This window comes from Enhydra lutris, unplaced genomic scaffold (genome assembly GCF_002288905.1).
Source record: "Enhydra lutris kenyoni isolate GAN:26980312 unplaced genomic scaffold, ASM228890v2 scaffoldscaffold44, whole genome shotgun sequence".
Classification (NCBI taxonomy): Eukaryota; Metazoa; Chordata; class Mammalia; order Carnivora; family Mustelidae; genus Enhydra; species Enhydra lutris.
Window position 1 is genome coordinate 1,570,945 of NW_019154128.1, and position 25,391 is coordinate 1,596,335.

Consider the following 25,391-nt stretch of genomic DNA (forward strand, 5'->3'; position numbering starts at 1 on the left):
GGTATTTTTATAATCCAAGTATGGATTACCCAAGTATTAGGCAATATTTGTTTGCAGTAAAGATTGCAGAACATTTTCCCAGGGAGTTGAACAAGTTATTCAATGTTTTTTGAGCCAAATAGAGCACTAGTAGGAGAAAAAAATGTTTTATGTGATTGGTGGGTACTTCAAGGTAATAGCTTTACATGGATCTGATAAAGCTAGAAGCAAATTATCTCTGAGAACAAAGTGAGAATACAGACAATTTGAGAACCAAGACAGCTGTAGAAGTCAGTTGCATAATTCTTGCCTTCAGGAACCTCTTAAAACAATTTTGGACTTCCAAAGGCTACCATGGTTCAACCAGCTGATCCAGCCCTAAAGGTCTAGGTATCCATGTCTGGTTCCTGCAGCATAGCACAAGGCAGTGTGTGTGTGCATATTCTATCGTTGTAGTTTGCTTGCTTTGCTAATGTGTATGTAGTGAATGGGGAGGTGCATCGCCTCCTCTTTTTCATTTTCTTGTAGAAGTAGAGGATTAGATGCATACTTGGTCTTTCTCTTTCCAGCTTCCATTTTTACCTGGTCATACCAGGAACCCCTGCACACTGAAAGAAAAAAAGAAAACATGAGAGTGGGCTCCCTAGGCTGGGGCTGAGGTGTCAAGGGGAAGCACTTAGTGAAGTTGGCTTCAGAGCTGGATTGTTTTTGTCTCCTTTCTTCTCACTGTAGAGTAGACATTGCTAAGACTTCATAGGACCCTATGAGAGCCACTCTCCCCATTCACAGATCCTTGAGAGTACTGTTTCCATGTTAAGGGCCTGCAGGGATGTGTAAGTAATAGCAGGACACCGTGCTCTCCTTGCCCTTCCTTACTCATAGGTTATCTTGATGGTGCATGAATCAGGGGTGAGAGAAAGAAAATTCTGTTGTGTCATCACTTGTTTGCAAATAAAAGAATGTTCCCCCAGGGAGCAAATAAATGCATAAGGTCTCTAGCAGAATACGGGGAGCAATTTGGCTTAGGAAATATTTCAAATACTCTTCTTCCTGGTTTGTGCAAATTTAATGTTTTTCTTCCTTGTTCAGGGAATAGAATAATATTCCATTTGTTTCAGGCTAATGCTGAATCATCTGACAAATTTCTAAGGCTCTTACTCAAGCCTAGGTCTCTTCACTTCCATTTTCTCTGTCAGAGCATCCAAAGATTCAACCTTTTTCATTTCTTTTTGAGAACTGACATTGCCCAAATTAACTCTCTGTGTTGGTAGTACTAATATTATTCTCCCAACTACTGATACTAATTACAGCAAAACAACAATAACAACAACAATAAAAACCCACAAAGCTTACTGAGTGCTTACCAGCCGGCTAGCTGGAGACTCTTCCAGGGGCTTTCTATGCTCAGCTCATCTATTCCTCAAATTTTATGAGATAAGTAAGAGTCTGACACCAATTCATGAGTGTTTTTTTCCAGGTAATTCTCCAGCACCAGCAGGGTGTCCTACAATTCAAATCAATTCTGACACTATCTAAATGGAGACAGTGATTCCACAGGCTAAGGACTCAATTCCACAAGACTACCCTCACTAACCCCTACCTGAGCTATCAGTTCCAAGTTCAGGTTGTTACCCAGGCCTATTGGCTATAGATCAGAAGTTCCCATGACCTCCTTCCTCCTTGGGTTCAATTAATTTGCTAGAGTGGCTCACAGAACTCAGAAAAACATTTTCCTTACTAGATTATCAGTTCATGTAAAAGAAACTCAGGAACAGCCAGAGAGAAGAGATATGTAGGGCAAAGTATGTGGGAAGGAGCTTCCATGCTTTCTGCGTCTGCCACTCTCACTATATCTCCACAAGTTCACCAACTTGTCAGCTCTTTAACCCAGTCCTTTTGGGTTTTTATGTATGCTTAATTACATAGGCATGATTGATTAAATCATTGGTTGGACTCAACTTCCAAACCCTCTCCCACCCCCAGAGGTCAGGGATTTCCAACCTTCCAATCACATGGTTAGTTCCCTGGTAACCAGCTTCCCTTCCTAGATAACTTAGAAACTTTCCAAAAGTCACTTCATTAACGTAACAAAAACATTTGTGCTGCCCTTATCACCTAGGGAATTTCAGGGTTTTAGGACCTCTCTGCCATGAATGAGACAAAGAACAAATATATATTTCTTTTTTTTTTTTTTTTTTTTATAATTTTTTTAAACATTTTATTTATTTATTTGAGAGAAGAGAGAGACAGTGAGAGAGAGCATGAGCGAGGAGAAGGTCAGAGGGAGAAGCAGACTCCCCGTGGAGCTGGGAGCCTGATGCGGGACTCGATCCCAGGACTCCAGGATCATGACCTGAGCTGAAGGCAGTCGCTTAACCAACTGAGCCACCCAGGCGCCCCAAATATATATTTCTTATCAAAAATCATAGTGTCACAGCTGGTATGGTTACTGAGTCCATTTTCCAGATGAAGAAACTAAAGGTGAGGTAGTCGACTAGCACAAGGCTGCACATCCAGTAGTTGAAACAGCCAGAGCTCAAACACCTGCAGTGGGTTCAAGAGCTTGCTGCACTAGACTGCCTGTCTAGGATGACCGAATCATTAGCATGCCCCTTTCGCATGACCTGAAGCTAAGCACATGGACACTTTTTATTTGAGAGTTTTTTTTGCTATTCACTGTGGGAAAGTAGTTGTGGGACATCATTAAAACAATGTAAAAATCACAAAAATTTAAGAAGTCTTAGCAAGTTCTGGCCATCTTTGTGGCTAAAGTTGCAGATTCTCTTTCTGGTGTGGAGCTTATGCTCAGGGCATACTGGGCATATTATGATGCCCCGCACATAGTAGGTGCACAGCACGTACCTGCTGCGGGGTGGGCGGAGGGACTGAGGACTGTCCCTCAGTCCCGCCCTGACGACGCTGCGGTGCCTGTCCCTGGGCTGCCGACAGAGCTGGGGGAGAACCGCCTGAGCCTGATCACACTTTTTCGTGTTTAGACTCATTTTAATCTCTTTATTTTTATGTATTTTGAAAGCAATCCTAATCATTTACATTTAAAATTTCCTTTAAAAAATGTACATGCGTAGAAGGTAGGTGCTTAAATGTCTCTAATTTCCTCATCGTGTTTTTAGTTTTCCAGTCACAACAGCTTTAATTGCAGTGGTTCTGTGTGGAGGAAGAAATAAAGACTCTCTGTTCTGGCTGTTTAAAAAAAACCAAAAAATTGTTTAAAAAAAAAAACAAAACAGGGCACCTGGGTGGCTCAGTGGGTTAAGCCTCTGCCTTCGGCTCAGGTCATGGTCTCAGGGTCCTGGGATCGAGCCCTGCATCAGGCTCTCTGCTCAGCGGGGAGCCTGCTTCCTCCTCTCTCTGCCTGCCTCTCTGCATACTTGTAATCTCTATCAAATAAATAAAATCTAAACAAAAACAAAAACAAAAACAAAAACTGCCCTGCTTCAGCTCCAGCCCTTTACTAGCTGTGATGCTCTCATCAGCTCCTCCAGCACTGGCCTGAGGCCAGGCACATCACAAGCTGCCCTACAAGAGTGAACTAGGCTCCTAGCACTGACTCACTGTGAATTTCTGGGGACTTCCAGAATGAGTGATGCCCATCTCCTTGCTAAACTCAAAGGAAACTTTTTTCTTTCATTTCTCTTGTCCTCTCTATAAGTTGGCCACTATCGATCACTCCCTTCTTGATTGGTTCCTCCTCTCTTAAGTTCCTACATTCATTTATTCATTCATCAAATACTTATCTAGCACCTGTTAGACACTGGGTATATAATACTGAATAAAACAGACATGATCCCTGCCCTGAGGGCACTTAAATTCTAATAAGGAAGTCAAGGAATAAACAATTTTTCTAATAATTGAGTACACTGTGTTTTGTAAAAATGGGAGAATTTTTGAAAGCTCCTTGGAGACACCCTTCCTCCCAAGAGAGATATGAGAAACGGGATCACTGACAGGACACCAAAGAAGTGATGGGTGAGTGTGATCTGAAACACAGATGGCATGTTCAGCCTTGGGTAGGAATAGGGTCTTATCTGTCCCAGAAGCCAGAGGGGAGATCCAGATTGTCACTAGGAAACTTGGGGGGCTTTGAGAAGTCAGGAGAAAGTTTAACATAGAGACAGAAGGCCCTGGGGAGGCAGTGACGTTCTGGCTGAGGAGAGACACCGGAGTTTGCGTGATTTCTGTAGCATTCTTACACATTTTTTTTCCTAGCAAGTCTGCAGCTCAAAAGGGAGAAAATGAAAGGTGAGTGGACTCAGACCTGGGCATTTACAAGTTGAAGACAACAATTAAGAAGCAGAGTAACTGCGGGACTCCTGCGTGGCTCAGTTGGTTAAGCATGTGCCTTCAGCATAGGTCATGAATCTGGAGTCCTGGTACTGAGTGCTGCATTGGGCTCCTGCTCAATGGGGAGCCTGCTTTCCCCTCTCCCACTCGCCCTGCCCGTGCTCTCTCTCTCTGACAAATAAATAAGTAATCTTAAAAAAAAAAAAAAGCAGAGTAATTGGAAGTGACGGTGACTGAGCTGGAAAGAAGGGATGGATTCCAATTCAGACAGGAGATATTGGTTTTTAAAATATCTGAGGCACAGCAGTTGGTTATTTCTATTTAATCACCCTTTCTAAGGGCTAGTTTCTCTATAGACCATGGAAGGATTTCTAAGGGCCATGGAAGCTACTGGGACTCAGATTCCTTTATTTATTTTTTTAAATTTTTTTAATTTTAAAGATTTTTATTTATTTGTTTGACACAGAGAGAGAGAGAGAGATCACAAGTAGGTAGAGCAGCAGGCAGAGAGTGGGGGGGTGGGGAAGCAAGCTTCCTGCTGATCAGAGAGCCCAACTATGCAGGGCTCGATCCCAGGACCCTGAGATCATGACCTGAGCTGAAGGCAGAGGCTTAACCTACTGAGCTACCCAGGTGCCCCTGGGATTCAGATTCTTGAATGTTGTGAAATTTTTTTTGGTTTTAGTTTAATTCAAGTTAGTTAACATATAGTATATTATTAATTTTGGGGTAGAATTTAGTGATTCACCAGTTGTATATAAAACCCAGTGCTCATTACATCAAGTACCCTCCTTAATGTCTATTGTCCAATTATCCCAACCCCTCACATACCCTGAATGCTGTGAATTGACATTGCCCTGGGATCTCAGAGCTGCCTATTGGCCCAGTGGTCAAGGGGTTTTAAATTCCATTGCAAACTATGATATGTTATGGGGTATAAGTAGCCAGCAACATGGTACCCAAGGCCATTCCTGGGGCTCCTTTAAGGGACCTGATAACAACTTGGAATAACACATAAATTTGAACAAGTGGAAAGGGAAGACATACAAGTTAAAGGACAAGCTAAATTTCAGAATTACTTCAAAACAATAATGAAGTGTTACATTAAATTACATTTGATGAGTTAGGATAACCATTAATCAATCTTTTTAAGAAGGGTTCTTAACCAATTTTACTTAATAGAGTCTAAGTGTTCTCTACAATTAGCAGCAGGGCATTAACTGAGCACATCACAGTTTATCAGTATATAGAGACATTGATTTGTGTAGAAATAATGAACATATAAGAGTACTTCAGTACCATTTAATCCTGTAAATTGTAACTGGGTTATAACATTCTTTTTGAAATCTTGTTTATACAATTAATAGTTTAGCAAGACATTTTTCTTAGCTGTTACAAAAGGCGAACAAGCTCAGACTAAATTTTCACAGATCCAGAATCTTTTAAATTAAATGGACTAATTTTCATTAAACAGCACTTTTTTTTCCCTGTTTCTTACCTTACAGTTTTTTCCCCCAAATGGATGGCAGCATCAATTGGAAGATGAGCTTTAGTGACCCATGGGAAGGCATTCTATTGGCCTTTTCTAAATCTGTGAACTGATTTTACTTTATTTATATCTGTTTAAGAAATTTCATTTGAAGATGTTTCTGTTTAGATGGTTTTATTTGCTGGATGAAGGAGAATACTCTGGCACTAACTAGGTTACCCCTGCATGTCCTGGGAGCTATGGTCACAGAGAGATACTCTTCTCTAACAGCCTGCCCGATTCCACTTTCTTCTCTTCATTCAACACACATCACTGCCATAAATTCCCGTCATTACCTCTCTTTCTCTTAATCTGTCCCTCCTTTCTGCCTTCATCCCTGCAGCTACTCTTGCCAGGGTTCTCAATGCCCTTGCTTTTTTTGCATTTCCCTTTAACTGGGAGCTTGGATCAATATGGATCAATGTACTCTGCTTCCACAGGATGGCCTTTTCCTCAATCAATATGCTCTTCAGGGTCAATTGCAGCTTCTCTCATGGCTTCATTTCCTGGCTGTGGTCTGGTGACTCTTCTATTTACTTCTCCAGTCCAACAATCTCTTTGGATCGTATATCCACTAACATATTTTGTGGGTGCCTCTTAATTCCCCAAGGAAGACTAAATCCACCATCCTCCCAGATGCTCAAGCTAGGGACCTGGGTAACATGGGTGGCCCAGAGAGGTTAATTAATTTGTCACAACTTATAAGTGGAAAAGTCTGAGACTGAAGGACTTTCTCTTTCTCCTGATCCATATCTTAGCCTCTCTTACATGTGGGAGTAAGGACTATTTTTCTACTCATCTTCAGGTGTCCAGTCATGCATAGCATACTGTAAAATTCAGTAAATTTTTATTAAAACAAAGAATGCAAGTATCTCAGAACATTCTCTTCCACTTCCTCACTATGGATGTAAGGAGATGAAAGCCAGAGGAATTAGAACATTTTTTCAAGTGTGTGGGGCAGGCTCACTTTTACTACTTCATACACACCACCAACTGACTAGGAAATAGATTTATTTCTTCTCTGCCTCTTCCATAATCAGGAGCTAATGGAAGAAGGAAGAAGATATGAGGAAAAAATCTAAAATAAAATAAGATGATAAGGAAACAGAGTTGAGGGAATCCTCAGGGTCAGGTTTAGGGAAGAGGTTTAGGAAAATTTACTTCCACATGTACTTCTCTCACTCCTGGGCAGAGGCAGCTGACACTGCTGCCTGACTCTCTATGTTTTGTGTGTGTGCATGCATGTGTATGTGTGTGTGCATATGTGCCTGTACTTTGTGTTTTGATGCATATTGCCTAGCACTATTCAGCTGGCACTTGCTCTGCCAAGGGGAATAACCAGAACATTGGAGGTGACATGTACGAGTATTAACCCTATGTTACACATAAGGGTATATACGTGAAAAGACTTGGGTCTTTGACTTCCTATCTTCCTGAGCAATTTTGCACACCTGCTTTAGGATGAATGGCAATGAGATCATTAGACCCAGTCTGGAAGTACTGGATTTCATCCCAAAAGACATACATGGCTTTGGTCAACTAAATTCCCTGTATATCATCCATTTTGGGGTGCTGAATTTGGCCTTTCTGCTCTGTGACCATTGGGAAATGGTATTCTTTTATTTTTTTTTTAAGATTTTATTTATTTATTTGAGATAGAGAGAGTGAGCAAGAGAGCAGGAGCAGGGGAGCAGAGGGAGAGGGAGAAGCAGGCTCCCTAAGGGAGCCTGACATAGGGCTTGATCCCAGGACCCTGGGACCATGATCTGAGCCGAAGGCAGGCAGATGCTTAACCGACTGAGCCACCCAGGTGCCTCATGGGAAATGGTAGTCTAAAACAAACAAACAAACAAACAAACAAACAAAAAAACCCAAAGAGAGAGCAGAATATTTCATTTTAGACAATGTAGGTTATCTCACTAGAGATGTTCAGAAATATAGAAGCTTGTAGCAATGTGAATGCAAGCTTGTCTGAGTTGGGGGTGGTTTTATCTGCCAGCTTGCTGGGAAGCAAATGTCTCACTGTAAAGAGAGTTTGGGAGGGCAGTGGATATGATTTCATTTGCAGTGCTGCTGATTATAGCTGGGGCACTGTAATTTCTAATTTATTACATCATGACTAAGCACAACAGGAGATATTGGTGTCTTGACTCCTGGGATAGTTTGAAATGGTTTACCAGAAGACCTAAGAATACCTATCATTGTGAATGGGCTGAGTGGCATTCTAACTTTCTTGGTAAGTGGATTAAGGGCCTGAAACTATTTAAACTGGTCATTGGGGTTAGGTAATTTGTCTTTTCTTTTTGTTCTTTCTTTCCTTTTTATCTTTCCTTTTTCCTTCCTTTCTTCTCATCCCCCTTCTTCTGTATAAATTAATCTTCATTGGAATTCTGCATAGTTTTACCATAGTTTTCTTTCGTTGAAAATTTCTATAAGTATTCTTCTGGTGGGAGGAAGTGTTCTGACTGAAGATGACCTACATTTCCTATACAGTTCAGTTACTAAATCATACCACTGATGTAATGTTTCATTTTCTTGATTCACTTTTGAGTTTTAAAACTGTTAACAACAATTAAAGAGAGTAAATTTCCATTTTAAAGATATTACTCAAAATCAGCAAACTATTTCCTCTAACAACAAAACTTTGCATTTACTAAACAAAAATTTTATACCTTGCAGTTCCCACTTCTTTAAATTTCACTATTTTAAATTCTGAATACATACAAAACTCCAGTCACAAAAAATGGCAGAATTGAAGAAATTCAGATTTTGCTTATTTGTTCTTACAATCACTGTGCTATCATTGCTTGTTCTGAGTCTACTACTGTTTAAACACAGGGGTACTCCTACACAGCAGGGACACAAATTGTATCTGAAGTGAACTTGAAGGATCCTAAACTGTAACGAACTTACCCTGAAAGGAAGCAGGCCTGGCTGCATCTGTTTGATAGTTACAGAGGCTGGCTCTACGCCTGCCTGTTCTTTGAATTAACTTCCAAACAGAGTTAAATAGACAGGAAACCAAACAGCAAAAAATACTTACAATCTAAAATTGCCAACTGTGGGGATGTAGACAACTTTTTTACACAGTAAAAAGGTGCTAATATGAAGTTACATAGATATGACTAAAACTTGGTAGTAACCAGATAATTGTTTAGAATTTAGGGCTAATAGGGGAGCCTAGGTGGCTCAGTGGGTTAGGCGTCTGACTCTTAATTTTAGCTCAGGTCGTGATCTCAGGGTCATGAGACTGAGCCCCATGTGGGGCCCCTTGCTGGGTTTGGAGCTTGCTTGGGATTCTCTCTGTCCCTCTCCCTCTGTGCCCCCATCTCAAAATAGATTAACTATATAAATAAAAATAAATAGAATTTAGGGCTGATATGAGATCTTCCCCCTTTACCCCAGGGTATTTTATTGTCGGCATTGTCTAGAACTGTCAGAAGAGGGTGATAATAAAAAGCAGTCAGAATTTTAGTTGGCTTTATTCAGCCTCTTATTGCGTTCTCCTGAGGCAAACTGCTCAGCTTTGGAATGCTACCAGCTGGGACTCAAAGTGGGGAATTTGTGACCTGAAATGTGCACACCTTCTTGTAGTTATTCATCTATGCATTCATTTGCTTATTTACCAAGTATTTGCTGGACACCTGTTATGTACCATGCACGGCATTACATGCTGGGAATAAAATGTTGAATAAGACATGAAACCAAATATTAAAGAATTTATGATCAAGTGGGGGGACATAGACAAGTAAATCTATAAATAGATATGGAGCAACAGGGCTACAGCAGGGTAAATATGGGAAATCAATGAAAAGGGCACATAGCTTGGTAATGCAGGCCTCTAGAGGGCACAACTTTGCAGCGGAGACTATCTCTAAGTCTGACAACTATGCCTGAGCTAACTTTGTCGATGTTGCTTCTCTGTCTGTGTTTTCTGTTTTTACCAGGATACAACTCAGACCCCTGAATGGACACCCTTGAACTTTCTGTTTTCTGTTTCCGTAATTAAGAACTATGACTCCTAATCAGGTTTTTGTCTTCTGACATCCCCCTCCATCTGCTTCCCTTTTCTTCCTCACCACTGGGGATGGCATTTGGAACATGTTTTCTCAAGGCTGACTGCGTCAGGACTGCCCTCAAGGAGTCTCTTCCATAGTAATCAGGTGGAACCTTAGAACCTAGCACTTTTGGAGTTTTCTTTGAATGGCTGGGACAGATACCAGAGATTTCATATTACCAATATAGATGTAACCTAATATTTGCATACTTGTGCCCAAGATGTTTTATATTACAGACTAAAAAAGTAGGATGCACTTTCCAGAATAATGGAGACTTAAAAAATCCTTGCAGTATTCAAGTCTTATATTTTATTTTGTTTATTAAGCCACTTTATTTCTTACTTTGGAAAGAATGGTTGAGAAAATAAGCACTGAACATGATCCTTCTAAAAAATAAAGCTGGTACACACTGTTGATAATCACAAAGACAGTGGTGCCATAATTGTATACTTTTATGAAATGCTTTCAGAGATTCTTTGGGCTGGGCTGAAGAACTGAAGATCGTTTCCCCATTCTTGTCATCCACTTTCTATGAACATGTTGCTCAGAGTTCTGTCAAGAACTTTATTGATGTTCCTTTCATCTTTTGCCTATAGATTTCATCAAATCTCTCATTCTGAGCCACAGTGAAGTGGTTTTTCCAATCCCCCACAGTTCCTAGAAGAGAAAAATCAAGACGAGGTTGTCACTCTGAAAGTTTCTGTGACCCAACAACATGCCTGTGTTACTCCACCTCCCGTTCAGTGTATACCCACCCACTGCAGCTCTCTGCTCTGAAAAGGGCCCTGGGGTGCTCTGTGCAGGGGGTAGGCTCCTAGCTCGGGCAGACAATTTATGCAAACGCACTGGTGCCTTGGCCACACCTGTGGAATATTCACATGATGGACTACTGCACAGAAACGAAAAGGAATGAACTACAGACACAGCCCCATGAAGGAATCTCAAAATATTACATTGAGTGACCAGACACAAGAAGGTACATACTGTATGATTTCATTTATATGAAGTCCAAGAACAGGCAAAATCAATCTATATTGACAGAAATGAAAATGGTGGTTGTATCTGAGGGAGGAGATAGACAGAAAAGGACCATGAGAAGGAACTTTTTTTTTTTTGAGTCTCTGGATTAAGCTGTATTTGAAACCTCTGGTTGAAGTTTTTTGCTTAATCTTCTTAAAAAATTTTTTTTTAAATTAGCATATAGTGTATTATCAGCCCCAGGGATACCAGTTTACACACTTCACAGCACTCACCATAGCACATACCCTCCCCAATGTCCATAACCCAACCACCCTCTCCATACCCCCCCCCACAGGAAACACTCAGTTTGTTTTGTGAGATTGAGTCTTTTAGGGTTTGTCTCCCTCCCAATCCCATTTTGTTTCACTCTTTCCTTCTCTACCCCCCAAACCCCCACTTTGCCTCTTAAATTCCTCATATCAGGGAGATCATATGATAATTGTCTTTCTCTGATTGACTTATTTCACTCAGCATAATACCTGCTAGTTTCATCCACATCATTGCAAATGGCAAGATTTCATTTCTTTTGATGGTCGCATAGTATCCCATTGTATATAGATACCACATTTTCTTTATCCATTCATCTGCTGATGGACATCAAGGTTCTTTCCATAGTTTGGCTATTGTGGACATTGCTGCTATAAACGTTCGGGTGCACATGCCCCTTTGGATCACTACATTTGTATCTTTAGGGTAAATACCCAGTAGTGTGATTGCTGGGTCATAGGGTAGCTCTATTTTCAACTTTTTGAGGAACCTCTGTGCTGTTTTCCAGAGTGGCTGCACAAGCTTGCATTCCCACCAACAGTGTAGGAGTGTTCCCCTTTCCCCAAATCCTCTCCAGTGTCTGTCATTTCCTGTCTTGTTAATTTTAGTCATTCTGACTGGTGTGAGGTGGTATCTCATTGTGGTTTTGATTGTATTTCTGTGATTCTGAAGGATGTTGAGCATATTTTCATGTGTCTGTTGGCCATCTGGATGTCTTCTTTGCAGAAATGTCTATTCATGCCCTCTGCCCATTTCTTGATTAGATTATTTGTTCTTTGGGTGTTGAGTTTGGTAAGTTCTTTATAGATTTTGGATATTAGCCCTTTATCTGATATGTCATTTGCAAATATCTTCTCCCATTCTGTCAACTGACAGAATTTGTCAACTGACAATATTTGTCTTTCAGTTTTGTTGACTGTTTCCTTTGCTGTGCAAAAGCTTATGATCTTGAGGAAGTCCCAATAGTTCTTTTTTGCCCTTGCTTCCCTTGCCTTTGGCAATGTTTCTAGAAAGAAGTGGCTGCAGCTATGGTCGAAGAGGTTGCTGTTCTCCTCAAGGATTTTGATGGATTCCTTTCTCACATTGAGGTCCTTCACCCATTTTGAGTCTATTGTTGTGTGTGGTGTAAGGAAATGGTCCAGTTTCATTTTTCTGCATGTGGCTGTCCAATTTTCCCAACACCATTTGTTGAAGGACTGTCTTTTTTCCATTGGACATTCTTTCCTGCTTTGTCGAAGAGTAGTTGACCATAGAGTTGAAGGTCTAGTTCTGGGCTCTCTATTCTGTTCCGCTGATCTATGTCTCTATTTTTGTGCCAGTACCATACTGTCTTGATGATGACAGCTTTGTAATAGAGCTTGAAGTCTGGAATTGCGATGCCACCGACTTTGGCTTTCTTTTTCAACATTCCTTTGGCTATTTGAGGCCTTTTCTGATTCCATATAAATTTTAGGATTATTTGTTCCATTTTCTTTGAAAAAAATGCATTAAACATGTAGATTGCTTTAGGTAGCATAGATATTTTCACAAATATTTGTTCTTCCAATCCATGAGCATGGAACATTTTTCCATTTCTTCATGTATTCCTTAATTTCTTTCATGAGTACTTTATAGTTTCCTGAGTACAGATTCTTTGCCTCTTTGGTTAGATTTATTCCTAGGTCTCTTATGATTTTGGGTGCAATTGTTAATGGGATTGATTCCTTAATTTCTCTTTCTTCTGTCTTGTTGTTGGTGTATAGAAATGCAACTGATTTCTGTGCATTGATTTTATATCCTGACACTTTACTGAATTCCTGTATGAGTTCTAACAGTTTTGGAGTGGAGTTTTGGGTTTTCCACATAAAGTATCATATCATCTGCAAAGAGTGATAGTTTGGCTTCTCCTTTGCCGATTTGGATGCCTTTAACTTCTTTTTGTTGTTTGAGTGTTGAAGCTAGGACTTCTAGTACTATGTTGGAATAGCAGTGGTGATAATGGACATCCTTGCCATGTTCCTGACCTTAGCGGAAAAGATCTCAGTTTTTCCCCATTGAGAATGATATTTTCACTGTGGGTTGTTCATAGATGGCTTTGATGATCTTGAGGAAGGTACGTTCTATCTCTACACTTTGAAGAGTTTTGACCAGGAAAAGATGCTATACTTTGTCAAATGCTTTTTCAGCATCTATTGAGAGTGTCATATGGTTCTTGTTCTTTCTTTTACTAATGTGTTGTATCACATTGATTGATTTGTGGATGTAGAACCAACAGTGCAGCAGGAATAAATCTCACTTGGTCATGGTGAATAATCCTTTTAATGTACTGTTGAATCCTATTGGCTAGTATTTTGGTGAGAATTTTTGCATCTGTGTTCATCAAGGATATTAGTCTGTAATTCTCTTTTTTGAAGGGGTCTTTGTCTGGTGTTAGGATCAAGGTAATGCTGGCCTCATAAAATGAGTTTGGAAGTTTTCCTTCAATTTCTAATTTTTGGTACAGTTTAAGGAGAATAGGAATTAATTCTTTAAATGCTTGGTAGAATTCTCCTGGGAAGCCATCTGTCCCTGGGCTCTTGTTTGTTGGGAGATTTTTGATGACTGCTTCAATCTCCTTACTGGTTATGGGTCTGTTCAGGCTTTCTATTTCTTCCTGATTCAGTTTTAGTAGTTTATATGTCTCTATGAATGCATCCATTTCTTCCAGATTGTCAAATTTACTGGCATATAGTTACTCATAATATGTTCTTATAATTGTTTGTATTTCTTAGGTGTTGGTTGTGATCTCTCCTCTTTCATTCATGATTTTATTTATTTTGTCCTTCCTCTATTCTTTTTGATAAGTCTGGCCAGGGGTTTATCAATCTTATTAATTCTTTCAAAGAACCAGCTTTATTTTATCGATTTGTTCTACTGTTCTTTTGGTTTCTATTTCATTGATTTCTGCTCTGATCTTTATTATTTCTTTTCTCCTGCTGGGTTTAGGCTTTCTTTGTTGTTCTTTCACCAGCTCCTTTAGGTATAGGGTTAGGTTGTGTATTGGAGACCTTTCTTGTTTCTTGAGACAGGCTTTATGCTATATAGTTTCCTCTCAGGACCACCTTTGAAATGTCCCACAGATTTTGAGTGGTTGTGTTTTCATTTTCATTTGTTTCCATGAATTTTTAAATTCTTCTTTAATTTCCTGGATGACCCATTCATCCTTTAGTGAGATGCTCTTTAGCCTCCATGTATTTGAGTTCCTTCCAACTTTCCTCTTGTGATTGAGTTCTAGCTTCAGAGCATTGTGGCTTGAAAATATGCAGGGAATGATCCCAATCTTTTGGTACAAATGGAGACCCGATTTGTGACCCAGGGTGTGATCTCATCTGAAGAATGTTCTATGTGCACTAGAGAAGAACGTCTATTCTGTTGCTTTGGGATGGAATGTTCTGAAGATATCTGTGATGTCCATCTGGTCCAGTATGTCACTTAAAGCCTTTATTTCCTTGTTGATCTTTTGCTTGGATGATCTGTCCATTTGAGTGAGGGGGGGGGTGTTAAAGTCCCCTACTATTATTGTATTATTGTCAATGTGTTTCTTTGAGTTTGTTATTAATTGGTTGATATAGTTGGCTCTTCCCATGTTAGGGACATAGATATTTACAATTGTTAGATCTTCTTGTTGGACAAACTCTTTGAGTATGATATAGTGTCCTTCCTCATCTCTTATGGCTTAAAATCCAATTGATCTGATATAAGGATTGCCACCCCAGTTTTCTTCTGATGTCCATTAGCATGGTACATTGTTTTCTACCCCCTCACTTTAAATGTGGAGGTGTCCTTGGGTCTAAAATGAGTTTCTTGCAGACAGCATATTGATGGTTTTTTTTTTTTTTAATCCATTCTGACATCCTGTGTCTTTTGATTGGGGCATTTAGCCCGTTTAGTAATTCAGAGTAACTACTGAGAGATATGAATTTAGTGCCATTGTATTGCCTGTAAGGTGACTGTTACTGTATATTGTCTCTTTTCCTTTCTGGTCTACTACTTTTAGGCTCTCTCTTTGCTTATAGGACCCCTTTTAATATTTCCGGTAGGGCTGGTTTGGTGTTTTCAAACTCTTTTAGTTTTTATTTGTCCTGGAATCTTTTTATCTCTCCTTCTGTTTTCAGTGATAACCTAGCTGGATATAGTATCCTTGGGTGCATATTTTTCTCATTTATTGCTCTGAATATATCATGCCAGTTCTTTCTGGCCTGCCTGGTCTTTGCAGACCACAACCCAAGGTGCTTTCAGGATTTTCTCTTTGTCACCAAGACTTGTAAATTTTACTATTAGATGACGGGCTGTGAACCTATTCTTATTGATTTTGAGGGGGGGTTCTCTGTGCCTCCTGGATTTTGATGCTTGTTCCCTTTGCATATTAGGGAAATTCTCTACAATAATTTGATCTAATATACCTTCTGCCCCCTCCCCTTTCTTCTTCTCTGGAATCTAATTATTCTAATATTGTTTCATCTTATGATATCACTTATCTCTCAAATTCTCCCCTCATGGTCCAGTAGTTGTTTGTCTCTCTTTTGCTCAGCTTCTTTATTCTCCGTCATTTGGTTTTCTATATCACTAATTCACTCTTCTGCCTCATTTATCATAGCGGTAAGAGCCTCCATTTCTTATTGCACTTCATTAATAGCTTTTTTGATTTCAGCTTGATTAAATTTTAGTTCTTTTATTTATCCAGAAAGGGCTTTTATTTTTCCAGACAGGGTTTCTCTAATATCTTCCATGCCTTTTTTGAGCCCAGCTAGCACCTTGAGAATCATCATTCTGAAGTCTAGATCTGACATATTACCAATGTCTGTATTGTTTAGGTTCCTAGCCTTCAGTACAGCCTCTTGTTCTTCTTTTCCTTTTTTTTTTTTTTTTTTTTTTTTGTGGTGAGTTCTCCCGTCTTGTCATTTTATCCGGATAAGAATATATGAATGAGAGAATAAAATACTAAAAGGGTGGAAAAGACCCCAGGAAAATGTATGTTAACCAAATCAGAAGAGATCCTAAATTGTGGGGAGAAGAAAGGGGGTAAAAAGACATTAAAAATTAAAAAATATATGGGAGGAGGAGTCAAGATGGCAGAGAAGTAGCAGACCAAGACTACTTCAGGTAGCAGGAGATCAGCTAGATAGCTTATCTAAAGATTGCAAACACCTACAAATCCAATGGGAGATCGAAGAGAAGAAGAACAGCAATTCTAGAAACAGAAAATCAACCACTTTCTGAAAGGTAGGACTGGCGGAGAAGTGAATCCAAAGCGATGGGAAGATAGACCGCAGGGGGAGGGGCCGGCTCCCGGCAAGCGGCGGAGCAACGGAGCACAAAGTCAGGACTTTTAAAAGTCTGTTCCGCTGAGGAACATCACTCCAGAGGCTTAACCAGGGTGAAGCCAATGCAGGGTCAGTGTGGCCTCAGGTCCCACAGGGTCACAGAAGGATCGGGGGTGTCTGAGTGTCGCAGAGCTCACAGGTATTAGAACGGGGAAGCTGGCTACAGAGACAGAGCCGAGGAGTGAGCTCTCAGCTCGGGGTTACCTTGAACAGGTCGCAGGCTCAGTCAGCTCAGAGCACGGCCGGAGGCCAGGGTGACGGGAGTAATTGGGCGCTCTTCTCTGAGGGCTCACTGAGGAGTGGGGCCTCGGGCTCTTGGCTCCTCTGGGCCGGAGACTGGGAGGCCGCCATCTTCATTCCCATCCTCCGGAACTCTACGGAAAGCGCTCAGGGAACAAAAGCTCCTGAAAGCAAACCTGAGCGGATTAGTCAGCCCGGCCCCTGGTAAGAGCGGTGCAATTCCGCCTGGGGCAAAGACACTTGAAAATCACTACAACAGGCCCCTCCCCCAGAAGATCAAGAAGAAATCCAGCCAGGACCAAGTTCACCTACCAAGGAGTGCAGTTTCAATACCAAGGAGAGCAGTGGAATTCCAGAGGAGGAGAAAGCAAAGCACGGAACTCATGGCTTTCTGCCCATGATTCTTTAGCATTGCAGTTAATTTAATTTTTTTTTCTTTTTCAAATTTTTTTTCTCTTCTTCTGCTAATTTTTTTTTAACTTTTACCCTTTTCTTTTTTAACGTTTTTTAACTAGTTTATCTAATATATATATATATATATATATATATTTCCTTTTTATATTTTTTCTTTTTTATTCGTTTTCTTTTTTTAATTGTTTATTTTTTTTTCTTTTCTTTCTGAACCTCTTTTCATCCCCTTTCTCCCCCCTCATGATTTGGGATCTCTTCTGATTTGGTTAAAGCATATTTTCCTGGGGTTGTTGCCACCCTTTTAGTATTTTACTTGCTCTTTCATATACTCTTATCTGGACAAAATGACAAGGCGGAAAAATTCACCACAAAAAAAAGAACAAGAGGCAGTACCAAAGGCTAGGGACCTAATCAATACAGACATTGGTAATATGTCAGATCTAGAGTTCAGAATGATGATTCTCAAGGTTCTAGCCAGGCTCGAAAAAGGCATGGAAGATATTAGAGAAACCCTCTCAGGAGATATAAAAGCCCTTTCTGGAGAAATAAAAGAACTAAAATCTAACCAAGTTGAAATAAAGAAAGCTATTAATGAGGTGCAATTAAAAATGGAGGCTCTCACTGCTAGGATAAATGAGGAAGAAGAAAGAATTAGCAATATAGAAGTCCAAATGACAGAGAATAAAGAAGCTGAGCAAAACAGGGACAAACAGCTCCTGGACCACAAGGGGAGAATTCAAGAGATAAGTGACATCATAAAATGAAAAAACATTAGAATAATTGGGATTCCAGAAGAAGAAGAAAGAGAGAGGGGAGCAGAAGGTATATTGGAGAGAATTATTGGAGAGAATTTCCCCAATATGGCAAAGGGAACAAGCATCAAAATCCAGGAGGTTCAGAGAACCCCCCTCAAAATCAATAAGAATAGGTCCACACTGTCACCTAATAGTAAAATTTACAAGTCTTAGTGACAAAGAGAAAAATCCTGAAAGCAGCCCGGGAAAAGAAGTCTGTAACATACAATGGTAAAAATATTAGACTGGCAGCAGACTTATCCACAGAGACCTGGCAGGCCAGAAAGCGCTGGCATGATATATTCAGAGCACTTAACGAGAAAAACATGCAGCCAAGAATACTCTATACAGCTAGGCTATCATTGAAAATAGAAGGAGAGATTAAAAGCTTCCAGGACAAACAAAAACTGAATTTGCAAACATCAAACCAGCTCTACAGAAAATATTGAAAGGGGTCCTCTAAGCAAAGAGAAACCCTAAAAGTAGTAGATCAGAAAGGAACAGAGACAATATACAATAACAGTCACCTTACAGGCAATACAATGGCACTAAATTCATATCTCTCAATAATTACCCTGAATGTTAATGGGCTAAATTCCCCAATCAAAAGACACAGGGTATCAGAATGGATAAAAAAACAAAACCCAGCTATATGTTGCCTACAAGAAACTCATTTTAAACCCGAAGACACATCCAGATTTAAAGTGAGGAGGTGGAAAAGAATTTACCATGCTAATGGACATCAGAAGAAAGCAGGAGTTGCAATCTTTATATTAGATCAATTAGATTTTAAGCCAAAGACTATAATAAGAGATGAGGAAGGACACTATATCATACTCAAAGGAACTGTCCAACAAGAAGATCTAAAATTTTAAATATCTATGCCCCTAACGTGGGAGCAGCCAACTATATCAACCAATTAATAACAAAATCAAAGAAACACATCAACAATAATACAGTAATAGTAGGGGACTTTAAACCCCCCCTCACTCAAATGGACAGATCATCCAAGCAAAAGATCAACAAGGAAATAAAGGCCTAAATGACACACTGGACCAGATGGACATCACAGATATATTCAGAACATTTCATCCCAAAGCAACAGAATACACATTCTTCTCTAGTGCACATGGAACATTCTCCAGAATAGATCACATCCTGGGTCCTAAATCAGGTCTCAACCAGTATCAAAAGATTGGGATCATTCCCTGCATATTTTCAGACCACAATGCTCTGAAGCTAGAACTCAATTACAAGAGGAAATTTGGAAAGAACCCAAATACATGGAGACTAAACAGCATCCTTCTAAAGAATGAATGGGTCAACCAGAAAATTAAAGAAGAATTGAAAAAAATTCATGGAAACAAATGATAATGAAAACACAATGGTTCAAAATCTGTGGGACACAACAAAGGCAGTCCTGAGAGTAAAATATATAGCGGTACAAGCCTTTGTCAAGAAACAAGAAAGGTCTCAGGTACACAACCTAAGCCTACACCTAAAGGAGCTGGAGAAAGAACAAGAAAGAAACCCTAAACCCAGCAGGAGGAGAGAAATCATAAAGATCAGAGCAGAAATCAATGAAATAGAAACCAAAAAAACAATAGAACAAATCAACAGAACTAGGACCTGGTTCTTTGAAAGAATTAATAAGATTGATAAACTCCGGGCCAGAATTCTCAAAAAGAAAGGAGAAAGGACCCAAATAAATAAAATCATGAATGAAAGAGGAGAGATCACAACTAACACCAAAGAAATACAGACAATTATAAGAACATACTATGAGCAACACTACGCCAATAAATTTGACAATCTGGAAGAAATGGATGCATTCCTAGAGACATATAAACTACCACAACTGAACCAGGAAGAAATAGAAAGCCTGAACAGACCCATAACCAGTAAGGAGATTGAAACAGTCATCAAAAATCTCCAAACAAACAAAAGCCCAGGGCCAGATGGCTTCCCGGGGGAATTCTACCAAACATTTAAAGAAGAACTAATTCCTATTCTCCTGAAACTGTTCCAAAAAATAGAAATGGAAGGAAAACTTCCAAACTCATTTTATGAGGCCAGCATCCCCTTGATCCCAAAACCAGACAAGGATCCCATCAAAAAAGAGAACTACAGACCAATATCCTTGATGAACACAGATGCAAAAATTCTCACCAAAATACTAGCCAATAGGATTCAACAGTACATTAAAGGGATTATTCACCACGACCAAGTGGACTTTATTCCAGGGCTGCAAGGTTGGTTCAACATCCGCAAATCAATCAATGTGATACAACACATTAATAAAAGAAAGAACAAGAACCATATGATACTCTCCATAGATGCTGAAAAAGCATTTGACAAAGTACAGCATCCCTTCCTGATCAAAACTCTTCAAAGTGTAGGGATAGAGGGCACATACCTCAATATTATCAAAGCCATCTATGAAAAACCCACCGCAAATATCATTCTCAATGGAGAAAAACTGAAAGCTTTTCTGCTGAGGTCAGGAACAGAGCAGGGATGTCCATTATCACCACTGCTATTCAACATAGTACTAGAAGTCCTAGCCTCAGCAATCAGACAAAAAAAGGAAATTAAAGGCCTCCAAATCGGCAAAGAAGAAGTCAAACTATCACTCTTTGCAGACGATATGATAGTATATGTGGAAAACCCAAAAGACTCCACTCCAAAACTGCTAGAAACTTGTACAGGAATTCAGTAAAGTGTCAGGATATAAAATCAATGCACAGAAATCAGTTGCATTTCTCTACACCAACGACAAGACAGAAGAAAGAGAAATTAAGGAGTCAATCCCATTTACAATTGCACCCAAAAGTATAAGATACCTAGGAATAAACCTAACCAAAGAGGCTAAGAATCTATACACAGAAAACTATAAAGTACTCATGAAAGAAATTGAGGAAGACACAAAGAAATGGAAAAATGTTCCATGCTCCTGGATTGGAAGAATAAATATTGTGAAAATGTCTATGCTACCTAAAGCAATCTACACATTTAATGCAATTCCTATCAAAGTACCATCGATTTTTTTTCAAAGAAATGGAACAAATAATCCTAAAATTTATATGGAACCAGAAGAGACTTCGAATAGCCAAAGGAATATTGAAAAAGAAAGCCAAAGTCGGTGGCATCACAATTCCAGACTTCAAACTCTATTCCAAAGATGTCATCATCAAGACAGCATGGTACTGGCACAAAAACAGACACATAGATCAATGGAACAGAATAGAGAGCCCAGAAATAGACCCTCAACTCTATGGTCAACTAATCTTCGACAAAGCAGGAAAGAATGTCCAATGGAAAAAAGACAGCCTCTTCAATAAATGGTGTTGGGGAAATTGGACAGCCACATGCAGAAAAATGAAATTGGATCATTTCCTTACACCACACACGAAAATAGACTCAAAATGGATGAAGGATCTCAGTGTGAGAAAGGAATCCATCAAAATCCTTGAGGAGAACACAGGCAGCAACCTCTTCGACCTCAGCCGCAGCAACATCTTCCTAGGAACATTGCCAAAGGCAAGGGAAGCAAGGGCAAAAATGAACTATTGGGATTTTATCAAGATCAAAAGCTTTTGCACAGCAAAGGAAACAGTTAACAAAACCAAAAGACAACTGACAGAATGGGAGAAGATATTTGCAAACGACATATCAGATAAAGGGCTAGTGTCCAAAATCTATAAAGAACTTAGCAAACTCAACACCCAAAGAACAAATAATCCAATCAAGAAATGGGCAGAGGACATGAACAGACATTTCTGCAAAGAAGACATTCAGATGGCCAACGGACACATGAAAAAGTGCTCCACATCACTTGGCATCAGGGAAATACAAATCAAAACCACAATGAGATATCACCTCACACCAGTCAGAATGGCTAAAATGAACAAGTCAGGAAATGACAGATGCTGGTGAGGATGCGGAGAAAGTGGAACCCTTCTACACTGTTGGTGGGAATGCAAGCTGGTGCAACCACTCTGGAAAACATCATGGAGGTTCCTCAAAATGTTGAAAATAGAACTACCCTATGACCCAGCAATTGCAATACTGGGTATTTACCCTAAAGATACAAACGTAGTGATCCGAAGGGGCACGTGCTCCCGACTGTTTATAGCAGCAATGTCTACAATAGCCAAACTATGGAAAGAACCTAGATGTCCATCCACAGATGAATGGATAGAGAAGATGTGGTATATATACACAATGGAATACTATGCAGCCATCAAAAGAAATGAAATCTTGCCATTTGCGACAACGTGGATGGAACTAGAGGCTATCATGCTTAGTGAAATAAGTCAATCGGAGAAAGACAACTATCATATGATCTCCCTGATATGAGGGAGAGCAGATGCAACATGGGGGGTTAAGGGGGTAGGAGAAGAGTAAATGAAACAAGATGGGATTGGGAGGGAGACAAACCATAAGTGACTCTCAATCTCACAAAACAAACTGATGGTTGATGGGGGGAGGGGCTTCAGGAGGTGGGGTGGGGTTATGGACATCGGGGAGGGTATGTGCTATGGTGAGTGCTGTGAAGTGTGTAAACCTGGCAATTCACAGACCTGTACCCCTGGGGATAAAAATATATGTTTAAAATAAAATAAAATAAAATAAAATTAAATAAAAAAAATTAAAAAATATATATCTATTAGACTGGTGATTAGAACAGAGTCACCCATTTGATTTTTGGTGTATTTTGGTCTCTTAGAAGAAACTACCTCCCACAATTTTAAAGAAAGAAAAACTTATATATGTACACAAAATAAGGGTAAATATGATGAAGGGATGGAATATGACTGTAAAGATGAAAATTAAAAAAAATTCTAAAAATGTAATTGGTATGATAATTTGGTTGGAAAAAGCAAGAAAAGAAAGTGGAGAGGATTTGCTCAGGCTGGAGACTAGAACAGAGCCCTTTGCAAGATTAGGGTATATTTTGATTTATTAGAGGAAATTGTTTCCCAAAAATTTTTAGAGGGAAAAAAACCTTATATGTACACAAAAAATAAAGTTAGATACAATGAATGACAAAATATGACTATAATAATGAAAGTTTAAAAAGACTTTTTTAAGAAAGGTATTGTTAAGATAAACTAGTTAAAAAACGTTAAAAGAGGAAAGAGGAAAAGTTAAAAAATTAGAATAAGAAAAAATAAAATTAAAAAAATTTAATTAACTTTGCAAGACTAATGAAACATGGGGAAAAAGCCATGAATTCCATGCTTTCCCTTCCCCTCCTCTGGAATTCCACTGTTCTTCTTGATCAGTGAGCTTGGTCTCAGCTGTATATTCTTGCTGACCTTCTGGGGGAGGGGCTTTTTGTAGTGATTCTCAAATGCCTTTGCCTGGGGTGGATTTGCACTGCTCTTGCCAGGGGCCAGGCTAAGTAATCTGCTCAGGTTCACATTTGGAAGTTTTGTTCCCTGAATGCTTTTTGTAGAGCTCTGGAGGACAAGAATGAAATTGGTGGCCCTCCCAGTCTCTAGCCCAGAGGAGCTGAGAGCTTGGGGCCTCACTCCTCCGTGTGCCCTTGGAGAAAAGCAGTCAATCACTCCTATCTCCCTGGTCTCCGGCTGTTCTCCGAGCTCACCTGGCCTGTGACTGAGCGTTCTGTCTCTGGCACATGGCCACGTTTGGAATCTCCAAACCCAGCAGATTCCTGCCACACTGCTCCTCCAGTGGCGGAAGGTGGATCTTCCTGGATATGCCACTTTGAGCAGGGGTCCCTGCTCAAAGAGCATTGGCCTGACGGATCACAATTTAAGGTAACCCAAGCTAAGAGCTCACTCCTTGGCTTGGTCTCTGCAGCCAGCTTCTGCACTCTGATACCTGGGAGCTCTGCCACACTCAGACACCCCTGATTCTTCTGTGACCCCGTGGGACCTGAGACCACACTGTCCCCATGAGGGCTCCACCTGCACTTAGCCTCTGGAGCAATGGCCCTCAGTGAAGCATACTTCTAAAAGTTTGGTTTTGTGCTCCATTGCTCCACTGCTTGCCAGGAACTGGCCCCTTCCCCCGCAGTATCTCTTCCATGGCTTTGGATTCACTTTTCCACATGTTCTACCTTTCAGAAAGTGGTCGATTTTCTGTTTCCAGAATTGCTGATCTTCTGCTCTTTGACCTACTGTTGGGTTTGTAGGTGTTTGGAATGGTTTGATAACTATCTAGCTGAACTCCTGTGACGTTATGTCATCTCAGTCTGCTACTCCTCCGCCATGTTGAATCTCCTCAAGAAGGAACTTTTGAGACATGGGAATGTTTCATATCTTGATTGGGGTGCTGGTTATATGGGTGCATAAGTTTTTCAACACATTCACTGTATACTTACTTCAAAGCTGTGCCTATTTTGGTACGTTAGTTACATCTCAACAACAAAAAAAACCTTTTGGGAAAATGTGAATGAGATATTACCGTATATGTATGAGCTTTTTCACTAAGCAGTAACTATTAAAATGTTAAAAAAAGAAAATACTCTGTCCTCCCTTTGCCTCATCTGGAAAGTTGTGCAACAGAAATAAAAGCATTGGGACATAAGAACACACATAGAAAGATGTTTATTGTAGCATTATTCAAAAAGATAATAAAAAGTAATAGTAGTGCCCTTCACTAGGGGAATAGTTGAAGGAGTTATGATGCATCTATCCATACTCTGGTACAACATGAGACCATTAAAAATAGTGGGCTACATGGACCTACATGACTTGCCCTGGAGGGATATCTGATATTCTGGTAAATGAAGGTGTATATTATGACCACATTTAGCCATCATCATGGTATATATCTTTGTTTGCACATGTATGTACCTGAGGGAATGAGGGTATATAGAAAGATATGTATGGATCTAAAGAAGGGCTTCTTGTGAAATCATTGCTATTGATTATCTGAAGAGGAAAGAAATGGTATTGTTTGGTTTGCTTCGCTAGCATGGATGCTGTTGTAGATTCTAAAATGCAACAAAATGCTTCTCCCTCTGTGCTCTCCCCACCCTCAAATAAATAAATAAAATATTTTTAAAAAGGTGGGGGGCACCTGGGTGACTCAGTGGGTTAAGTGTCTAGGGTCCAGGGATTGAGCCCTGCTTCAGCCTTTCTGCTCAGTGGAGAGTCTGCCTCTCCTTCTGTATTCTCCCTCTCTCTCAAATAAATAAAAATAAAATAAAATGTAACAAAATAAACTAATAAAAAAAGAAGACAAGTTGCAAAGCAGTAGCACATCATGGTTCTCCTGGTGTGAAAAGAAGTGCCTGTTTTGGTTTGTTTGTTTGTTTTTAGAGAGAGTCCTGATGTGTTTGAGTTGGAGGGTGATGTGGTACTATACAGCCTTGGAGTAATTTATCTAATTTACCTAAAGTGGCTTCATATTTAATGTCTATAATAAATTGTGTATATATTGTGTATATAAAAAATATTGGGACAAGGATACCCTT

At 39.8% G+C, this 25,391-nt stretch overlaps 1 protein-coding gene across 1 annotated transcript in view; it reads right to left on the bottom strand.

Annotated features, from left to right (window-relative positions):
• Positions 1–365: 365 nt before the first annotated feature.
• LOC111155848 (sulfotransferase 1C2-like) overlaps positions 366–25,391 on the bottom strand; it is a 32,953-nt gene continuing 7,927 nt past the window's right edge. Inside the window, 3 exon segments of the mRNA XM_022516270.1 lie at positions 366–524; positions 527–553; positions 556–587. Coding sequence (XP_022371978.1) covers positions 366–524; positions 527–553; positions 556–587 — 218 coding nt within the window.